Here is a 22657-nt window from a genome sequence, read left to right as displayed (position 1 = left end):
TTTTAAAAAAATAATCATTAATATTTTTGAATAAATATAATAAAATATCATACACTCTACACTCTAGTGCTTATTTTAATATCAGATCAAACACATTCTCTTATATTAAACAACTAAATTTAATGTTCTACTTCATTTAAAAACTATACAAGAGAATAAATTAAAGTTGTAAATATCTATTTATTAACATTTTTTTATAGAATCATATGAAGCAATAAAGAATACTAATCCATACATAAATTGATTTTAATTGCATTTAAATTCGTTTCATGTTTGTTTAACAAACGGAAATAAGAACATGGATGAAGGTTTTAATGAATCATAATGTTAAAAGATTGTTTTTATGTCTTGTCTTATATACGTCAAAAATAGGAGATTAATTTAATATAGTAAGCAAGAAATTTCTTTTAAAATGGTTTGTCTATCTAAATTTACTACCTCAAATAAGAAGAATCTAAAGAATTAACAAAAGTTAACATGATATATATTGTAGTAATTTAACATGAGGTAGTTAATATTATATTTTAGATAAATTGTTTAAAATATTTTTAACAAATGATTAGTAAGTAATTATGTTTTCATAATTTATATGTATTGTAAATCTTTGTAATGATATGTATCAAGTGAAGTTTCGAAATTATGGAGGGATTCGCTTATTGTGCATGATAAATACACGCCTATTCAATAATTATTAATATTTTTTTTATTTTACTATGATATAGTAATAACTACTTTATGTGATTAAATATGTGGCCAAATTTAATTTTACTTTTTTATCATTTATGAAATATATGTGAGTATTTACACACCCACTTATAAATTATGTCTTCCAATATTTTAATTTTCATAACTTTGATTAGACATCGAATTCAAGATACATGAAAAAACTTCACGATGTTTATGCCATGGTTTTGGATAAGAGGAGAGAAAATTTATCTGAATATTAAAATTAAAAAAATATTTAAATGAAACAAACTTCAAATATAATCTCTTTAAAATTTAAAATTATTCTTTTCATTTGATTCAAGTATATTATTTAAATAAATCAGAAAAAAAGTGTATGATCATGAATTCTGAAGCTATTAGAAAAATTTAAGAAAAGAACTTCTCCATAACCTTTCAAAAAAACATAATGTGCCTCACTTCTTTAAGATGTCACTTGAACATAGATTTTTTTTTTTTTTGAAATTTCTCATTCTTTGCATGATGTACAGTAAGTTTAAGCTAGACTTTTTGTTAATTGACAAATTTGCCCTTGGTCGTCCTAGATCAAATACATTCTCTTATATTAAACAACTAATTTTAACGTTCTACTTTATTTAAAAACCATACAAGAGAACAAATTGAAGTTATAAATATCTATTTATTAACAATTTTTTTTTATAGAATTATATGAAGCAATAAAGAATACTAATTCATACATAAATTGATTTTAAATACATTTAAATTTATTTCATGTGTGTTTAACAAGCGAAAATAAGGAAATGAATGAAAATTTTAGTGAATCATGATGTTAAAAGATTACTTTTATGTTTTATCTTATATAAGTCAAAAATAGGAGATTAATTTACTATAGTAAACAAGAAATATCTTTTAAAATGGGATGTCTATCTAAATTTACTACCTCAAATAAGAAGAATCTGAAGAATTTACAAAAGTTAACATGGTATATATTGTAGTAATTTAACATGAGTTAGTTAATATTACATTTTAAATAAGCCGTTTAAAATAATTTTAACAGATGATTAGTAAGTAATTATGTTTTCATAATTTATATGTATTGTAAATCTTTGTAGTATTTATCAAGTGAAGTTTTGAAAATATTGAGGAATTCACTTATTGTGTATGATAGATACACGTCTATTCAATAATTATGAGTATTTTTTTAATTATTTTACTATAATATACTAATAACTACTTTATGTGATTAAATGCGTGGCCAAATTTAATTTTACTTTTTTATCATTTATGAAACATATGTGATTATTTACACATCCATTGATAAACTATGTTTTCCAATATTTCAATTTTTATAACTTTGATTAGATGTCGAATTCAAGATACATGAAAAAACTTCACAATGTTTATGCTGTGATTTTGGATAAGAGGAGAGAAAGTTTATCTGAATATTAAAATTTTACAAATATTTAAATGAAACAAACTTCAAATATAATTTCTCTTTAAATTTAAAATTATTCTTTTCATTTGATTCAAGTATATTGTTCAAATAAAAAAGAAAAAAAAAACAGTATGATCATGAATTCTGAAGCTATTATATAAATAAAATTTTAAGAAAAGAACTTCTCCATAATCTTTTAAAGAAAAATAATGGGCTCCACTTCTTTAAAATATCACTTGATTTTTAAAAAAATTTCAAAGCATGGTCATTAGAATTTTTTGAAACATGATTTTTTTTTTGAAATTTTCCAATCTCTGCATGATGTACAATAAGTTTAAGCTAGACTTTTTATTAATTGATGAATTTATCCTTGATTATTCTAGTTATGACTCTTCTATATAATAATAAAATTATATATATATATATATATTGTGTATCGCTAATATTTATATTAATAATGATTATGTTAGTTATGATAAGCATAAATTTACTAAGTATCCCTATATTATTTGGAGGGATAAACTATTAACATAGTGCTATTAAATGATTGGAGTTGAAAAAGCTAAAAGTATGCAGCCACCGCCAAACAAAAGAGCCAATTTTTTCTTAAAAAGGTGAAGAATTATTATCACTATTGCTAGTCAAAAAAGCTAAAAGCCCAAAAGACTGTGTTGTACTGTATGCCTTAATGGATGTACCATAAAATAGCAGCAAAAGTTGATGGGGAGACTAATGACTTGTAAATTTGCAATAGATTGATGGAGTATTTATGAGATAGAACCTTAATCAAAACTTTATAATAAAGGATAAATGTAACGCATGCTTAAATGATTACGTTGGAAAAATTTACAAACGGATAACTTTTACTAATGTTGATTAGTGAATTTATACTTCTTTTTTAACTTTATTACTTTAGAATTTAAATTAAACTGAATCTATTGAGGTGTTAAAGTGTGAACGGAAAATAAGAATATACTATATTTTTTAAATTGCACAAAAAAAAAAAAAACTTTTAAAATTGCCCATCTTCATATCACCCTTTTATTGCTTATAAATTTAGAGATAGTCTTGATTCATATTTTAAGCATCGAAATACTGAAAAATAGAATTCATCTAACTTAGTTATGCATCATATTTTTTTAAATAAAAAGTATAAGTGTACATTATAAGTAAAACTTAAACTGAACTAATTGAGATCATAATTTGTCTTTAAGTAATCGCAATGATTAATTTAGGTAAATTATCAATCTACCACGAATTCTGGATATCTAATTGAACATGAAGAAAACGATAATATAAGTAAAAGTTCGTCCCTATGAGTTTATCTCAAATAAAACCTATTCACACTTTGATATACGTACAATAAATCTTCATTTATTACTAAAAGAGAAATATTGAAATACATATTAATAGATTATAATTAAATAAGAAAATATTTTGTAACTGAGAGGAGTTTATTATAATATTCCTCTGTCTCAAATTATCTATCGTGATTTTAAATATCGATATCCCAAATTATTTATTATTTTAAAAATTCAAGATAGAATTAATTTCTTTTTTCTCAACATGACACATATATAAAGTAAATATTCAACGAAGAGAAACTATGAGTACATTCAGTCAGTGGCAGAGCCAAACTTTTGGTTAAGGGTGTTCATATTTTTCTTTGGGCAAAGAACTGTTTAAAAAAACGAAGAAAATAAAGCACTGCTACACTTGCCAAGGTTCAAACCAGGGTTGTTGATGCGGAAATGCACACTCTTGACCACTGGACTATGCTTCTCTAGCTTGTTAATAGTGTGCAACAACACGTATATAACCATAAATATCTATATTTAACCTATATACTCGAAAAAAATTTCCGACAAAGGGTGTTCATCTGACCATCCCTTCGATGGTTGTAGCTCCGCCCCTACATTCAGCGCGAAAGAAAAACATTTTTATAAATGTGTTTCAATTTTTCATGCTTCGTTGGCCTAAACTTTTGAAAAAATAAATTCCTTAAAAAGAAGAAAAATAATTTTCTATTATAAGTAGGAAAAATAAGTTCCACAATTGACATTTTTCACTGATTATGTAGATTTAAATTTAGAAATGACCCTAAAATAGATTAGTTTTCATATTGCCCTCATAAAAAAAAGTCTTATACAATGGCCTGCATAAGAGGTGGTTTGATTTTCTGACTACTCTTAATAACTCTTGTCTATAAGACATGTGCTTTAACTCTTGCCCATAAGACAAACGTTCATAACATTTCGAGGCAATTAACCTATATAAATTGGTCAGAAGTTTTGCCTTATAAGCAAATGTTAGAACTTTGATTTGTTACCCATAAGGAATACGCTCTAACTCTAGCAAATAAGGCGCATAGTCATGATATTTTAAGACAGTAAATCTGTTTAATTGACCAGAAGTTTTTCCTTATAATCAAACGTAACTTAAGAACTTCAATATATCGTCCATTAGGCACATGTTCTAACTCTTGTAAGTAAGATATACGTTCAAAACATTTTAAGAAAGTGAACCTGCTCAATTAACCATATATTTGGTAGACAAAAATTTAAGACCGATCACTTTGTAGGACATTAGATGTAATTTCCACAATCATGTCATTCTACTCTCCAACACACCTCATCTTCATTTCATTCCCATAGACTTCATCCTCACCGTTCACATTCTTAGCTGTCTCATAGTATTTATCTAAATGATATACAAATATTTTTATTGTAATCTTTTTATTAACATACTGAACGTAACAAAATATGTGAGAAATCCACTTATATTTTAAAAAAGTATTTATGTTGTATCTAATATACCTACATATCTTAAGATGTATATAAGAGGGAGTTTCAGCAGCTTTCCATCATCTTGCTTGTGACAGTTAAGCTGTTTGCTTCGTAATTTTACTATATTATCCCTAATTAATTATTATATATAATTTATTATGAACTAAAAATTAATAAAATATTTAATAAAAAATAATATAGACATTTATGACATGTCTGTTTCAGTTGCTTCTACTGTATTGCCCCTAATAATTATTATAAGTCATTCAATTATTAAAACATTAATATTTAAAAATTATTATAAAGTCATTTAAGCATTCGTAAATTAATAATATTTAATGTTACATTAACTTGATCTCTTATATAAGGCATATTTAATTTTTTTTCCCACAAGTAATTTTTATAATAATTGTGTATATCATTTTTAATTAGTTATTATAAGTCATTTAAGACATATCTGTTTCGCTACTTCAATCGTGATTTTACTATATCATCCCTAATTAATTATTATGATCATCTAAACATTGTGCCATTTCAACTAGAATAAAAAAAATCACAAAATCAGAATAACTAAAATATTAAATTATTTAAAAATATATAATTGACTATCTGTGGCCGAAATTTTTGGACAAGTAGAGTAACATATATTATTTGAAAATTACATAAGAAGTATTATCAATTACAATAGTTAACAATTTAAAATATCCAAAGTAACGTATATTATTTGAAAATTGCACAAAAAGATTATAAATTACAATAGTTAATAGTTTAGAATATCTAAAAAGAAATAATTTGTTATATATTCAAAGAAATACGTAAAAAAATTATATATATATATATACATATAATTAATAACATAAAAAGTTTAAGAGATACTAATATATTTGGTTGACTGTCAAAATTATATCAGTGCCACTTAAATTGAAATAATAAAAATATAATTGACTATCAATGCCACAAAAATTTGAACAAGGGGAGTTTCTCATGCATTACTTGAAAAGTACATAAAAAGTATTATAACAACAATATAGATAACAACTTAAAATATCTTAAGAAAATTAATTTGTTATATATTTAAAAAAAATAAAAATAATTACTATAAATCACAATAATTAACGATTTAAATTTTTTTAAATATATAAAATATTTGGTTAACTCTCAAAATTACATTAGTGCCATTAAAATTGAGATAGAAAAGAGGTATTATAAATCTCAATAGAAATTTAAATTATTTTAAAAATTATAATTGACTATCAATGCCACGAAAGTTTGAACAAGGAGAGTAATATGTATTATTTGAGAATTACATAAAATATTATAAATTACGACAATTAACAACTTAAAATATCTAAAATATGTTAAAAATATAATTGTCTAAATCCTATTTGTGACACATAAATTGAGGCAAAAAAATAATATGGGCCCGTGCTGGCACAGACCTTCGACATCTAGTCTTAAGAAATACTAAGTGTGAAATCGCTAAAATTCTTTCTAAACATTTTTCTAAATGGTAGTGCAAGGTAAGGGTGCACATACTCGATTTTGTTCGATTTTATACATTAGTGATTTAATTTACCAGTTTTCAATTTCTAAACACATAAAATCAACAAAATATTTACTATGATTTCAAATTAATCGACTTTTGTTTCTTAACACATTCGATTTTTAATTTAATCGATAATTTTTTTTTGATAAATATTAATAAAACGTATTTCTTTTGATTTAATTTATCGATTAAATCAATATTTAAGCGCCACTAGAATATATAAAAAAACAACAATATATAATTTGAAACAGAGAAATTACGTTTGGAAATAGAAAACCTTCTCAAGTGGTACTATATATATTTAAACTCCCAAGTGCTATAGTACTCCAACAAATATTTAGGAAAAAAAAAAAAGAAGCAATTATTATTATTATTAGTTTATTTTATAGAAGTAAGAAAAAGAGTGTGAGAGCACTAGCAAAGTAAGAAGAAAAAGAAAGAGCACATGGCTTCTATACCCATTGGTCCTCAACACCATAATCCACCGGAAAATCAGCTCTACCGCCACCCGTACCACCTTCACCCTAACCAACTTATGCCGCCGCCGCCGCATCAGCGACAACCACCGTATTACAACCAAGTAGAAGGTGGAGCTGCAGGAAGAAACGCCGTCGCCGGCGACGAAGGAGCAAGACCGGAGACGGAGCAAGAAAAGGTAGTACTACTACTAGAGAGGTTCATTACTATTGAGTTGTGATCTAGCTAGCTCGCTCGATCTCTTTGTGTTTGTTTGTGTGTTCTCATGGATCGGAAAGTTCGCCGGAGATTTTTACCGGCGAGTTTTTTTTCTTCTTCTGAGTTTGTTACGTCAATGAGGTATTATTAACTCTACTCGAGGTGCGCGAAAGCTGCCTCAGACCGCACGGTTATCAAAAATAAAAGAGAGAGGGGCACGAGGTGTTTTTAGTTTTGTTTCATATTTTTTTGAAAATTTTCTAGTAGCTCTTAATGTATTTAAAAACTTGAGTTTGCAAGTATCTTTGTGTTTCAGCTTTTTGGTTTGATTTATGGAAAATACTATAATTCTCTTTGTTTCAGGAGTTTCTACTGTGGTCAATTGTGGGGGTATGGAGAGTGGATATTTAGGGTTAGATCCATGAGATTTTTTTTTGGTGGAGTAGTTAGTGACTTATTTACCCTTTTATGTACTTTGTGTATATGGGATTAGAAGGGATAAGTTTACTTTGAGTTGATTAGTTAGCTTGCAAGAAAAGTTTTTTAGGCTGCTTTTCTTCATCTTTAAGTAAATTGTGGTTCAATCTTTTATTGAGTTTGCTTCATGTGAATTGTTATGGCTGATTCTTCTCCTTAAATATTGTATTTATGCCATTTGAACAGTCTTAACAGTTTTAAGGTTGTTGGCCAGGTTATGGTAAGGAAGGACAGCTTCTTAGTATTTTGTAAACGAGATGGAGTTTGTTTAGTCCTGTAATTGACCTTGCTTGGTTTGCATTGTAGGAAATGTCAGCTGCTGTTGTTGAGGGTAATGGTGCAGTGACTGGTCACATAATTTCTACCACCATTGGAGGCAAAAATGGAGAACCAAAAAGGGTGTGTACCTTATATACATCAGTTTCTTTGGTTGAGGATTCAATGTTTTTTAATGTAATCTTTTTATGCAATCTGTTTTGCTTAACAAGCCATTTTCGAAAATATTGAAACTTTGTTTCTTTTTTCTGCAGACCATCAGTTATATGGCAGAGCGAGTTGTCGGTACAGGATCATTTGGGATAGTGTTTCAGGTTTGTGAATTGATTCGATTGTAAATTTACATCAATCCTCTTGTACACAGAAATGACCTGACTTTTTTGTCTCTAGGCGAAATGCTTGGAAACTGGAGAGACCGTGGCGATAAAGAAGGTTTTGCAGGATAAACGGTATAAAAATCGTGAGCTACAACTGATGCGATTGATGGATCACCCGAATGTCATCTGTCTAAAGCACTGCTTCTTTTCCACGACTAGTAGAGATGAGCTTTTTCTTAATTTGGTCATGGATTATGTTCCTGAAAGTTTATCCAAGATTTTGAGGCACTATAGCAATTCAAATCAAAGGATGCCGCTCATATATGTGAAACTTTACATATATCAGGTTTACGTCTTTCCTTTCTCTTTATGCCTCTTCTGCAACTGGATATTATGTGATTCTGATGAGTTGTTACTGGCAGATATTTAGGGGTCTGGCTTATATTCATAATGTTCCAAGGATTTGCCATAGAGATATGAAACCTCAAAATCTTTTGGTATGTGAATTAGGAATCCACTTCATTCCTATTTTATGCTAACATCAACCTAAATCTATATTGTATGTTATTTGAAGGTTGATCCTCTGACCCATCAAGTCAAGCTGTGTGACTTCGGAAGTGCAAAAGTCTTGGTATGTTTGTTATTTGATATATCATTACATCCTTATAAGTGCTGCATTTTGCACATAAATGGTTGCCATCTTCAATGTGTCTTCCAATCTTCTTTCGGTCTTGTGCTGTGAATGTTTCTTTGAAGGTGCTTTAGCTTCATGATAGTAGGTTGTTTTTCATGTGGTCTGGGTTTAGTGTGCTTGATTTCACGAATAGGTGCTGATTAAGGCACCGTCTGAAGACATTTCTGTTTTTAAACATCTGATACTTTTTGGACTCTTGGCTGTTAGGTTCTTACATATCTTCTTCGCAATTGAAGAGAAGTTTTTAACCAATCCAAGTAGGTTTTGACATGCGAGGGTGGATGTATTTTTACTATTGACAGTGGGAGCGAGAGCAGAACTAGTCTTTAGCATTTCAGAAGTCTCAGCTCAAAAACTGCAATACTTTTATTCACGTTTTTTTTTTGCGTGGCTCTTTCTGCATGGAGAATCATTCAGTTTGATACTAATGAGATTTTCGATGCACAGGTGAATGGTGAAGCAAATATTTCATACATTTGCTCTCGCTACTACAGAGCTCCAGAACTCATATTTGGTGCCACAGAATATTCAACATCAATTGATATTTGGTCAGCAGGCTGTGTCCTTGCTGAGCTTCTTCTGGGGCAGGTTTGTGTTATTTATCTTTGTTTGCAAGTGTATAATTCCATCTATTACTTCATTGAAGATTGTTAATTTATTGAACTTTCGTCAATCATAAACTACGACAGCCGCTCTTTCCTGGCGAAAATGCAGTAGACCAACTTGTGGAGATTATCAAGGTGTGACCTCCTACTTCATTTGGAACATCCTAGTAATCTCAGTCAACGCTTAAATGGATCTTTTTTTACTAATGAAAAACCTTGTCGCAGGTCCTTGGTACTCCTACTCGGGAAGAAATTCGATGTATGAACCCAAATTACACAGATTTCAGATTCCCACAGATAAAAGCCCATCCTTGGCACAAGGTATTGTGTGTTATTGTTATATTTTGATAATTATTCTGCACCAGTTCATTCTCTTGTTGAAGTATTTTTACGTTAAGTACACCTAAATCAGATTTAGTTGAAAAGAGAGCTAAAAGACTTCCATGGTTTCAGGTATTCCATAAAAGAATGCCTCCTGAAGCAATTGATCTTGCTTCACGGCTTCTCCAATATTCCCCAAGTCTTCGCTGTACTGCGGTGAGTTTTCTCATTTTACAAGTGATATTCTTTGAAGTATTGTTGTTTCATCTACAAACCATTTATCAGTCTATTTACCCGCTTTTACTCCTTGCAGCTGGAAGCCTGTGCACATCCATTCTTTGATGAACTTCGTGAGCCCAACGCCCGTCTCCCAAATGGACGTCCATTTCCACCTCTTTTCAACTTTAAACAAGAGGTACCATTTTCAAAATGTTCTCATACCTTACTAATATTATTATAGTCTCCATGGCTATTATCTTTTGAGTGTTTGAAGAATTTTTGGCTCACTAGTTGGACACCATCCGTAGATTTGTTTCATTAGCTAGAGCAATTATTTTTCCTTATCCATTATTTAGATGTTTGTCGTAAATGACAAGGGAAGGAGGTTGGATTGACGGTGGAGCGGTGCATAAAGTTCTTGTGTGAAGTGATAAATACAAAAAACAAACCATTAAAGTAAATCCTTATGTGACACGGATCTTCAAAGTGAATAATACAGGAAAATGATGCGTTACATATTAGCTCATGGTTTCTGTGTGGTGTTCTTTTGTTCTACTATTAAATGCGTCATGCGTCTTCTCGGTTATCTTCTTTCTTCCTTTGCTTTGATATCCATCGTCTTTTCCCTCAAAATCACATGTTGTCGGTTGTCTTCTTTCTTCCTTTGCTTTGGATAATCCATTGTCTTTTCCTCTTAAATAACAATCCCTCACGCAATCTTCTGTCTTTCCCCTGCGTCAAAATCACATGTTGTCGGTTGTCTTCTTTCTTCCTTCGCTTTTGATAATCCATTGTCTTTTCCTCTCAAATTACAATCTTTCACGGATCTTTTTGTCCGTCCGCCGCTTCAAAATGTGAGAGCCAAGGATTGTCTGCATGTGCATAGATCTAAGCAATTATATTAACTGTGTTGCCAATTATTGTGGAACCATTTAATGTAACTGGTTTTGGTGATTTACTGTCATGAGAATTTATCTGGAGTATTGATGGTTTTAGAAAGCTATTACTTTGTAAAAGCTTCTATTTCCCTACATCTTGCTGATCTTTAGACATAAATAGTAGTTTTGGCTTCCCAATTACTATCACAAATATATTGACCAATTACAGAGGTCCCTGTTTGTTATCAGAACTATATGGGCCAATTTTTTTTTTAAGGCTGTATTGAATATTTATTCTCATTATTTATTACTAGTTGAACTCTTTGTGGTAAGGTAGACATTTTAACCTTTCTTTAAGGCTGCACTGGATATTTATCCTCATTATTAATAGTTGGACTATTTTTTGGACTGCTTTGAACTATTTTTTCTTTGAGCCGAGTGTCTATCGGAAACAGCCTCTCTACCTCTGAGGTAGAGATAAGGTCTGTGTACACTCTACCCTCCCTAGACCCCACTTTGTGAGATTATACTGGGTGTGTAGTTGTTGCTGCTGTATAACGAGTTGGAGTCTTTGTGGTAATGCATACATTTTAACCTTTCTTTCTTTGTAACGGGATCTTTTTTAATGTGATTCAAGAGTCAAAACTTTCCTTCATGCGAGATGTTAGATGTTAGGGATCATGTAAGTTATATTTATGTTCCGTCTGTTGCTTGCAGCTATCTGGGGCTTCACCTGATTTGGTCAACAAGCTGATCCCTGAGCATGTGGGGAGGCAACTTGATCTGAATTTTCCCTTTCCCGGTGCAACACAAGTGTAGTAATGTAATATAGAGTTGGTGTATCAGAAAATATAGGGAGTCCTTGTTAATTAAATGTAACCATGCTTTTTGGCTTAACTAGCGGCTATGTACGCACGTAAAAGTTGTACGCGGGGTATGGTCGCTGTTTGGCTTACAAGGAAGTGTAATCCTGTCTACTTATGTTGTCTTAGCTAATAGCAAATCTGTTGCCTCTTTTGTACATTGTTTTGGTAAGAATATTTCAGATAGGAGTATAAAGTGATAAATATTGTAATGTCTAGTTAAGCAGATATCCTCGAGAGAGGCCTTCTGGAGCACTAGGAGTTTAGTTTTTGGTTGTAGTTATTTATATGCAGTTGTTTTTAGCTGTTTTCTTGAATGTAAGTCATATATTTATGTGATATTCTCATCTCAGCAGCCTTCCTTTCTTTCTTTCTTTTTTTCGCCTTTGAAAGATCAATTTGGACCATTTCTCGATTTGTGCATGTCATTCAGGCCCTCGGGACCATTGTATCTACCAATTTTATCAGATGTCCTCGAAGGGATTTTGAAGGATCGATTTGATTGCTGTTACACTGATAATGGTTAGATTCGCTTTCGCTAGTACCATTACACTGGTCGGATTCAATTTGATTTTGAGTTCATTGATTGCTTCCCTTATTTCATGGTTAATACCACTTTCCACTAGCCATAGTGATTTGATTAGCTTGCTCTTCGCAGCAAATTTCGGGTATGGAAATTAATAACTGCAATCACCAAACAGATGTAAAGAAAATCGAATTGATCCTTCAAAGTTTGTCTCTAATTTCATATTATTAGAGCAAAAATAGCAATGGGGAATCAAAGGTCAAATAGATGGAAATTGTATGTTTGCGCTCCCAAAATTTAGCTCCATGGCCATAGCGTCACTACCCAAATTAACAGATCGTGTGGGCACCTACGCTATTCTAAGTGCCAAGGAGAACCTTTATTACCAACTAAAAATATGCGGAAGACTTCTGTTTTTAAGAAAATACTAGATTAAATATAATAAGTAAATTAAATACTCATAAATAAATTTTTTCAAAAATTTCATACAAATGTCCTTCACTATCCCAAGACTTGACCAGATATGTACAAGAGCTATCTACTACAACATAGACTGATAATAAAATAAATAATATAAAGACTAACATCTGCCAGGAGAAAGTGCAGAAGTTAGTGTTGAATATCGTCATCCATCTAGTAACTACAACTAACTTACATCCAGTCTACACTCCAAGAAGGGATGTACAAGAGTAGGGTCAGTACAACCACACGTACCGGTAGGCATCATCGTCCGACCGTGTTAATTCATATAATCATAAAATAGAATTAACAAAAATAAATCATGACATCTTGAATGAAATATAATTCAATTAAGGTTGTAATAATATTATTACTTTGCCTAAATAAGTTATAACATCCAACTACTCTTCCAACACCATCAATATTATATTCGCTACTAACATACTCTAGTCTTATTAATTCACACATCAACCATAATCCAAAGCTAATACATCACTGTTCCTTTTTATTCACCTTATCTCTTTCATTACTCATATTCACAGGAACAAACCCGTAATTATAGACAACTCACACTAAACTCTCGGGCTAACAACCAAATGCTCTATTATAATATTGAAGAATGATAACTAGCCGTTTTGGTAAGCTACAATTAAAACACATATAAATGAAGCAAGTCAACCAACATATAAGTACAAAGTTTCACTTTTTCAAAGACATATCACACAATCAAATACCCAATGAATCAACAATACAACAATAACAGATTAAACAACGCTCATAAACAAGCCACATAACCATCAAGCGTATCAACCATCCTGTAAACATCCACAGACTCAACATGAATATGTACACACATGCTATGAGACTTATTTTTGCCCAAATAGTCATGACCTGTAGGGAACAATCTATGTTCATGTACCGTATCGGCGTGGTACCCGATCCAACATATACATATCCGTACCGGCGTGGTACCCGATCCAACATAAACAAGTATTATCAATATCAAATTTACACAACTTCACAACATACAACAATGTACCAAGTTTACAAGTATACTTAAAGTCAATTCCATCAAGTAAATTTTCAACAATCATTTATACATGCATCAACAATCCAAGCATCAACAATTTCAAGCATGTCCGAATACCAATCAACAAGTATTCATAGCATACTTTAAGGAGTTATCATTATCAAACAAGCCACCCATAGGCACAATTCACTAAACCATCATTATCACCAATTTAGCCTCTCATGAGCATCCAATAGATATAGTATTTTTATCAATATCAAAACTAGAATATCATAAAATAAATCACAATTTAATTCTTACGTATACAAGTCACTATTGGAGCCTTAATTACTCATTAATTATTAAAAATATCATTTATCTTCTTAAATACTGCAACTTGGTTTCTAACATCACCATCTATAACTAGCACATTCACGCGTATCATTATCCTCTACCGCTTTCCACATAATACAGTCATCATACTAATTCAAGTCATATATCCCTTAGATATTACTATGCTCATCAATATTCGATCTTAGCATAATTCTCCTCATCATATTATTGCACAATACAACCTAATACTATTACAACTCAACTAGGTTTATCACTAAAACAACTAAAAAGAATATCATGTTCATATACTACATTTACAACAATCTCCTTTCGGACGCATAACACATAATATCATAAATATCACATAATCAATCAATAACATAGTTTTTGGGATTAAAGTTAAGTACTCGTGTCTTTATCCACCCCAACTCCATGCCCGCAGGTCTAGACATGCTTTCTCCCATCAATTCTAAATTAAGAAAATATAAAATAACATAATCTTCTACTCATTAAACCTAGCCTATCTGGACGTCAAGCTTTAGGAAGAAGCAAGATGCAACAAGGATGTTCTTTCCTTTCTTTCATGTCTTGGAACAATCAACCATCTAAAAATCAAGCAATAATAAGAGCATGAAACTCAGTAATTCTACCCTTAATTCAAGGTCTATAATTTTAACATATTTTTGTCATAATTTTATGCGGACGCGACACCTTTATTGTATAAAATGGGATTCATGTCAAAGGTGTCATCTCAGCAAAACAGGGTGATAAAAGATCTCACGTCAGCTAAAAAAGATGATAAAAATACACTAAAATTTAGTTCAAGGGGTAATAGAACCCCATGAAATTGGAGCGTGCCCTAGTAAATTTGATCATAGGGTACTAGATGCTTTATTCTTTCTTTTTTAAAGTTGTAATTTTTGGACTTTGAAGTTATGTTTGAACTTTGAACATGCATTTCATCTCTGCATTTTACTTGAAATTTTTTCTTGAAGTTTCGTGAGTGGGAGCTTCAAAAATTCGAAATATGTGTACGAATTTCACAACCAAACAGATATCAAAGTCTATTACGAAACACTAGCTTAGTTTACTTGCCCTCCTGCGTCAAAGGAGTAAATATATTTGTCAGAAGCTTCGAGTGTATTACGTTTTATTTAATTTAAGAAAAAGGAAATTTAGCAAATGGGGAAGTAAAAACCAGAAATCGCTGGTGTCTTTAAAGATCAGGATCAAATTTTTTTCAATCTTGTTTATGTAATGTTGATAAACATGATAGCTGATGTAGAAATGCCATGAGCACCAAGAACAAATTATTATTTCTATCCATGACACATTAGAACAACAACAATGCATCAAAATGCAGGCATAAATATCATGTAAATATTCTGTTGACATGAAAAACGGAAAGTTCCTTGACACTTATTAACGTCTGGAATGTACCTAGAGATTAGAATGCCTAATCCTTCCTCTACCTCAAAATGGCTCTGCTTATTCCCCCAGTACGATTATTTTAACTTAGCTATTACACAACATGTTGTTATCTCAATTCTACCAAGTTCGCGTTTTACTAGTAGGAAGGAGAGAGTGATCTTCCTGAAATTTGATGTCGTTTCACAGCCTTCCGCAGCTGGTTATTGAGTCTACGATGTTAAGAGCTTAAGCTGATTTAGTAACCTCATGAATAGCGTTTGCCAAGTAGCTAACATTTCCAGTCGTAACTCCTGCCATACTGCACATACAAGAGGCAAAAAAATCAGATTGGTAAACTTCTTGTGTAAGAACACAAGTGTGATAAGCTGAACTTGGTGGCTGAATAATTATACCTGATACGACCATTACGAGTCATGTAGATGTGATACTCTTTTGTCAATCGATCAACTTGTTCAGGTGTCATCCCACTGTAGCAGAACATGCCAATCTGTAGGAAGTATCAAACAATAGTAATTTTCTTATAGTTGCATACTAGTATAGAAAGCGATGAAAGTCATTGATCTCAATACCTGGTTCGTTATGTGCTCCCAAGATAGAGGTGAGCCCAACTTCTCAAGGTTTTCTCTTAAAGCAGTTCTCATCCCGATGATGCGATCAGCCATGCCCTGGAGAAAAGAACTCTTCAAGTCATTGAACTTTTACCATAACATACTATGTTCTGAAAATGAGTTCCAAGCTAAAGAGCAGCCATAGAAACCCCAACTTACCTTCACTTCCCCAAGCCATTGATTTTTCAAGTTTGGATCTCCAAGGATGGTAGAAACAACGAGCGCACCATGAACAGGTGGATTACTGTACATGGGCCTGGCAAGCTGCTGCAACTGACTTTTCACTGCCACTGCTTGTTTTTCATCCTCACAGACAATACTGCAGTGAATTGAGGCATCACAGCAAAAGTATTGGAAGTCTTTTAGCTTTGTGTTATGTATGCTAACAAATGAAATTATCAAGCCATCCAAAAATCACTCCTATTTTCTTTAAATGTATAACAAATTTGATGCATAGAACAAAATTTTCTGTGTCACGATACCATATACACAATGGAAGGAATCAAAAGTTCTAAACGATATAAGTGATATCAACTAGTGTGGACTAAAATTTAGTTGTTGTTACACTAAGATCAGATCTGATGTTTGACAGGAGTCCTTTTTGATTATTATGAGACTTCTACAGGCAATATTGGGATAAGTCCGAGATTTTATCATATGATACTATATATATATGGTATAATTACTTAGTAAATCTGAATAACCAGGTTGAACAAAAAGTTAAGTTTTGATTACTTAAAAGAGAAAAGGATAGATATAGAAACTACATGAAGGTAATAGTACTGCTATTTTTGGAACCACAAGATCATTTTAGAAGATAGATCAACTATGATTTAAAAAGAAGAGATCAGTTTTACTCTCCAGATTATAACTAGGCCAAACAATGTATGATCTTGGGAATAGTAATATACCTTAGGCAACCAACTCTCTGGCCATATAGCCCCATATTTTTTGCATATGATTGGGCACATCCTATTGGATGACCATCCTCAAGAAATATCCTGATGGCCATAGCATCTTTCTCTGGATTCCCACTTGCAAATCCTTGATAGGCCATGTCAAAAAAAGCAAAATGTCCCATGACCTGGAACCAGTGTAATAAATTCAATATGAGACTTATGACAGGAAACAGGAGAGAAAATATACAAGTCATTACCTTGAACTGGTGTGAAATCTCCCTCCATTGTTCCTCGGTCGGATCCACCCCAGTAGGATTATGAGCACAAGCATGAAGCAGAAAGAACGATCCTTTTGGGGCATTCTATGTAAAAGAAAATTGTACTAGGTCAGAGGAAGAACAGCATATCATGAAACAGAGGAACCAAGTATCAAGGAAAGCATCTCAACTGTGCGCTTTTCTTACCTTTATATCATCCATCATTGCAGCAAAGTCCAAACCCTTTGATTCAGGATGATAATAATGATACGTTTTCTGAGGGACATGGGCATCTCTCCAAATGTTATGGTGACTGTCAAGAATCTCATTTTAGAAACTTTTGAAGGTATTTACATACTAATGTTTTACTGTGCAAAAACAAATCTAGGAAGATCAATCAAGAAGCAACATAGCTGCCGCAAAATTAGCTTACTTAGACCATGTAGGAACAGGAATATAAATCTGGGAATCAGGACAAAAACGCTTTTGGAAGTCTGCAAAAATTCGGCATGCACCAGTCCCAGATAAAGCTTGAATTGCAGCAATGCGTTTATTTTTTATCAAGTCTGAGTTCTCCCCATAGGCTAACTTCAGTGACTCCTCGATCATCTTGACACTTCCTCCCATAGGAAGATATTCCCTGGTAAATGATGAATTGTCAATGTGAGTATGTTATTGAAATACTGAAAATATTTTGACTCTTTTAAGTAACAATCCTGACCTCTTTTGCGATACTAGATATTTAGAGTTTTCAAACTTTCAAATTCATTATCATGTTTTCACATAACCACTTTAATAACACCGTGTCCAATCGATTTCTAAAGACAAAATCAGAATGCTGACATAGAGACGTTAACATAGTACTGTCAAGTTTAGGACATTACAATATGTGTGAGACTCTACTAATAATGTTTACATACTTGCAGAAAGTTTCATATATTTAAGAAGTCCTGACCTCTTTTGCGATACTAGATATTTAGAGTTTTCATACTTTCAAATTCATTATCATGTTTTCACATAACCACTTTAATAACACCGTGTCCAATCGATTTCTAAAGACAAAATCAGAATGCTGACATAGAGACGTTAACATAGTACTGTCAAGTTTAGGACATTACAATATGTGTGAGACTCTACTAATAATGTTTACATACTTGCAGAAAGTTTCATATATTTAAGAAGTCAATCCAGTCATTCTCAAATTTCAACATTGATGAAATATTTCTTCCATAAAATAACCTTTTCTCTTGTTTTAATTATTATTCTACCACAATGAATTACACAAGTCAAATAAAAATTTATTCAGTGCCTTTAAACATCATAATAAAAAAATGGGACGTACACTGCAGCATGTTTTAAAAAATTAAACGTCATTAAACTGTGGAAAAGTAGATTTGATATTAATAATTTATCTTGGGAGAAAGGTTCTGCAAGAGCAGAAAGATAGAATTAGTGAAGGGATACATCTCCACCATCCATATAGCAGTAAAAATGAGAATATAAAGGACAAGTATCACCAAAAGTTGAAAAAGGAGAGGATACAAACCTAAAGAATCAAACTCATTAGTGGAACTGTCGGGTGGAAAACTCAAAAAGATGCTTTATACAAAGATGCACTCACTTATACTCCTATTTATGCACAAAAACCAACAACAAGTGGCTATAGTAAAATAAAATAAAGAACAATCATCAGTCACAAGCAATGTTTTAAAAGCCTTTCCTGGGACTCGCCTCGGGCGTCCAAAACGACCTGGGGCTTAAGTACAGGGCCTTGTTTGATGAGGTTTACGCCATAAGATTTCAATTGTGTCCTAAACACACCTAAGCTCTAAACTCAGGTGTCGCCCTACAATTTTTATGCAAAATCATGTGCGGAATTGCCTAATTCTATATTGCTCGGACTCTTCAAAATGTCATTGGGTACGAGTAGGATCACATTTTTGAAGGATCGACATGGGTGCGGCCACATTTTTGGAGAGTACGAGCAACTTAGGCCTATTTCATATACTTTTTCGATACTCAAAATTTTTTAATGAAATAATACAAGTTCGAGATTGAGAATAACTCAAACGAAGAATCACACTATTGCATAATTACTACTTGAGAAGATCGTGATGGTCATGATAATCATTTGAATATTTCTACCAAAAATAGATAGCCGAAACTTATATCTTCATGTCTTAGTTTCAAAGATGTGTCTCAAAATTATGAGTCTTATATTATTTTCATGTTTGTAAACAATTTTGTACTATTAATTTATGAAGGAGTAATGTCTAAAATTTTAGTTTTGATAAAGTTTTATGATATTTACTTTTAGGAGGTATAATGCGTAATTTATTATCGTTTTTTTGTTTAATTGTTTGAAAGTTAATACATTGTAGTTGATTTGTATTTCATAATAATTTAACACTATTGCATTATTGCAGGTATTTTAGATTTTGTTAGTTTCTTTTTAATTTTCCTAAACATTTTAACTAAACTAGTATTTGTGTTATTATGATATTTTATTAGTTTATAAAAGAAAATAAAAAATTTATGGAACTTCCTTGACCTGTATTAAATAAAACATATTGACTCACGCCCTAGCCTTATTAAAACACAATTACAAGACCAAATTAAGTGGCACAAGCACTTACAGAAGCTGAATACTTATCCTTGATGTACTTATAGATAGCCAGGAAATGTATGCATGTGAGTAGAAGTAGGATATGAGAGGTGATTGGTCTGCAAACACCTGGTTTTCTAATGAACATTTTGGTGAAATGAAAATTCCGTTTACCCCCAAAAAAAAGTCAAAATATTACACAAAATATGCTTCAAATCATAGATTAATCGGCAACTCTTGCGCCTCTTACCTAATTTCAAATCTCAAATTCCTTGAGCAAAGAACTAAGTCACTGAGTAAAGTTTCTACTATGTTTCTAACAGATAAATTAAATGCACCTACTGACTATTGTTATTAATCAACAAACTAGCAAATACTTAAAATAAAGTTAATCACAGTTTAATCAATTAAATTGAATGATGTTTCCCCAAGCAGGAAGGCCCTTTTATTTTTTTAAAACCATGGTGTCTGACTCAACTCACACACACCTCGAATAATTCAAACTCTCTTCCAAGAGAAACAAAATAGAAAAATGACGAGAAGCACTCACATGTTGAAACTGCCAGCGATCCTCCGCTCTGCTTCTCTAACACACTCCAGTACCACTGGTTTTCCACTGTTGTCCCTGTAAGCTCCCTTAAAATCACAACAAAAATTATTTAAAATAAACAAATATCTCAAAAAAAAAAAGCCATTCGATTTTTCTAAATTAGATCAAGCTGAAATGTTAAAACGCTTACGAATTTCAAATCAACGAACTTACATCTCAAATCCAAATCAATTGAGATGCACTGTTTCAATACTCACTATCATTTTCAGATGACGGATGACAATTTTACACAAAATTAACAACTTATGTAGTTGACTATTCCTTCCATCCCGACCAATTTATCCGTTACCTTTCGAGATTCAAACAAATTTAAATATTTTTGATCATTAATTATTATGATTTATAGTACTTTTAATATTATTTTCAAATATATAAATATTGTTTCAGAAAGAATTGAAGATTTAAACTGTTTAACTCTAGAAATCAAAATTATACCATATAAATTAGTTGACTATAAGATTTAAATCAATTGATCTTGTGTTCAAACTCACACAAATAGAGCTAGGCATACACAACACAACAATTCTCAAAGGAGCCAAGCAAAGCAAATCAAAGCAAAGAGAGAAGAGAAATGCTCTTACAACGCCAACATTGACTTTGTCAGGACTAGGATCGGCGAGGAAAGCTTCAGTAACGCCGAGTATAGGATCTTTAGGAGCCGGCTCAACGTTCCCCCACCACGACGACAACGATCGCGCTCCGAGCGACGATGAGCTAAGCTTGGAACAACGATCGGAAATCGCGGCTCGGATCGCCATAGATATAGAGAAAATCAAATGGCGTGTTGATCGAAGTTGTTTTGTGAAAAAATGGTTGATGGGAAATGGGTCTCTCCTTTATATATAGGAGAGGGGAAGAGTAGCCGACTGAGCGAGCCGTCAGTGTGACTGGTTATTTTAACGGCTTTTGCCTCGGGATGCGTAAACTCCTGTAACTAAACGGTAAAAGAGCTGACGTTTTTTTTTTTTTTTTAATTTTTAGGCGAAAAGGTTAGGGGTAAAAACGTCAAATGATCCGATGTATTAATGATAATAATCTGCCCAAAATGCCAATATTTATCTGTACTGCTTCTAGTATTTACTCAATGTGAACTTAAATAAGGTAGCATTAATTATCCAACTTTTCAATTATTTTGAATACTCACTCTTTCACATATTAATATATTAATAGATGTTTGATCATAAAAAAATAAATTTTTTAAAATTTTTTTAGAGTTAGAGTTAGAGTTAGAGTTAAAGTTGAAGTTTTGTTTTGAATATAAATATAAATTAGAGTTATGTTTTACCTTTTTTGTAAGATAAATAAAAGTGAAAAAAGTAAAAATAAATTTAACTTATTTGTAATTTTCCAAATATAATTTCAAATTTTATTTGAAATTCTTAGAGCCAAAAACTGCAAAATTTCAGTGAAATATCTTTTTTTTTTTTAAATAAAAAAATTTTCATTGACAAACATAATTATTATCACTTTTTTTTACACGCACACTATGAAATCATAAATAAGAAAGTAATTTTATTAACTCATCAATCATCCTTTCAAATTCTTTTTGAAAACTTTAAATTAAGTGCAAACACTTTCAAAAGAAATTAACTGTAATGGTAATATGAAAAAAATCTGATTAATATTTTCTTAATTTTAGTAAGGTGACCAACTGATATGGAACAACTATTTTTAATAAGATAGCCAACTAATATAGAATGAAGAGATTAATAATTATTGTTCTTAATTTTAATTTAAAATTTTATATTATATTGTAGTTTATCAAATTAATTAGCTGATAAATATATTTTATCTACTCCTTTATAATAGAGCTAAAAACTATTTTTTTTTAATTTATTAAGTTTCAAATTTGGACTATACAAAATGTAGTTCCCTTCTTGCTTATTATCCAATGGTTAGCAAAATAATATTTGTCTACAAACACTTTTAAGGCACATTATCTTTACCATAAATTGTATTTCCTACTTGACTATCATTGATTGCTCTATTAGCTGAATTTTTTTTTTAAATATTTATATTTTGTAATTGATTTTTTTTTTTTTAAATTCTAAACTCTTCTATTTCAAGTTGGAGATATAACACTATGACTGAGACTGACCACAATTGAGAAGAAGATATTGAATATCGAATGTCGAATGTCACGA

The 22657-nt window shown here is 31.3% G+C and overlaps 2 protein-coding genes across 2 annotated transcripts; one reads left to right on the top strand and one right to left on the bottom strand.

The window, feature by feature from the left end:
* Positions 1 to 6771: 6771 nt before the first annotated feature.
* Positions 6772 to 12115, top strand: LOC107878423 (shaggy-related protein kinase eta). Its single transcript, XM_016725410.2, has 12 exons — positions 6772 to 7106; positions 7910 to 8002; positions 8134 to 8193; positions 8270 to 8542; positions 8619 to 8693; positions 8771 to 8827; positions 9338 to 9478; positions 9580 to 9630; positions 9721 to 9816; positions 9949 to 10032; positions 10130 to 10231; positions 11631 to 12115. Exons 1-12 carry the CDS (start codon positions 6897 to 6899, stop codon positions 11730 to 11732), a joined length of 1344 nt encoding a protein of 447 aa, XP_016580896.1. The 5' UTR covers positions 6772 to 6896; the 3' UTR covers positions 11733 to 12115.
* Positions 12116 to 15396: 3281 nt separating this feature from the next.
* On the bottom strand, positions 15397 to 21412 carry LOC107878424 (aspartate aminotransferase, mitochondrial). Its single transcript, XM_016725411.2, has 10 exons — positions 21095 to 21412; positions 20454 to 20539; positions 17732 to 17938; positions 17506 to 17611; positions 17299 to 17403; positions 17054 to 17226; positions 16302 to 16461; positions 16104 to 16199; positions 15927 to 16021; positions 15397 to 15832 (listed from the first exon to the last, which is right to left on the bottom strand). The coding sequence occupies exons 1-10, from the start codon at positions 21269 to 21271 to the stop codon at positions 15760 to 15762; spliced, it is 1278 nt and encodes a 425-aa protein (XP_016580897.1). The 5' UTR covers positions 21272 to 21412; the 3' UTR covers positions 15397 to 15759.
* Between the last annotated feature and the right edge of the window lie 1245 nt (positions 21413 to 22657).

Source organism: Capsicum annuum, chromosome 7 (assembly GCF_002878395.1).
Source record: "Capsicum annuum cultivar UCD-10X-F1 chromosome 7, UCD10Xv1.1, whole genome shotgun sequence".
Taxonomy (NCBI): Eukaryota; Viridiplantae; Streptophyta; class Magnoliopsida; order Solanales; family Solanaceae; genus Capsicum; species Capsicum annuum.
The sequence above is the reverse complement of the archived record's forward strand: the minus strand, read 5'-3'. Positions and strand labels throughout refer to the sequence as shown.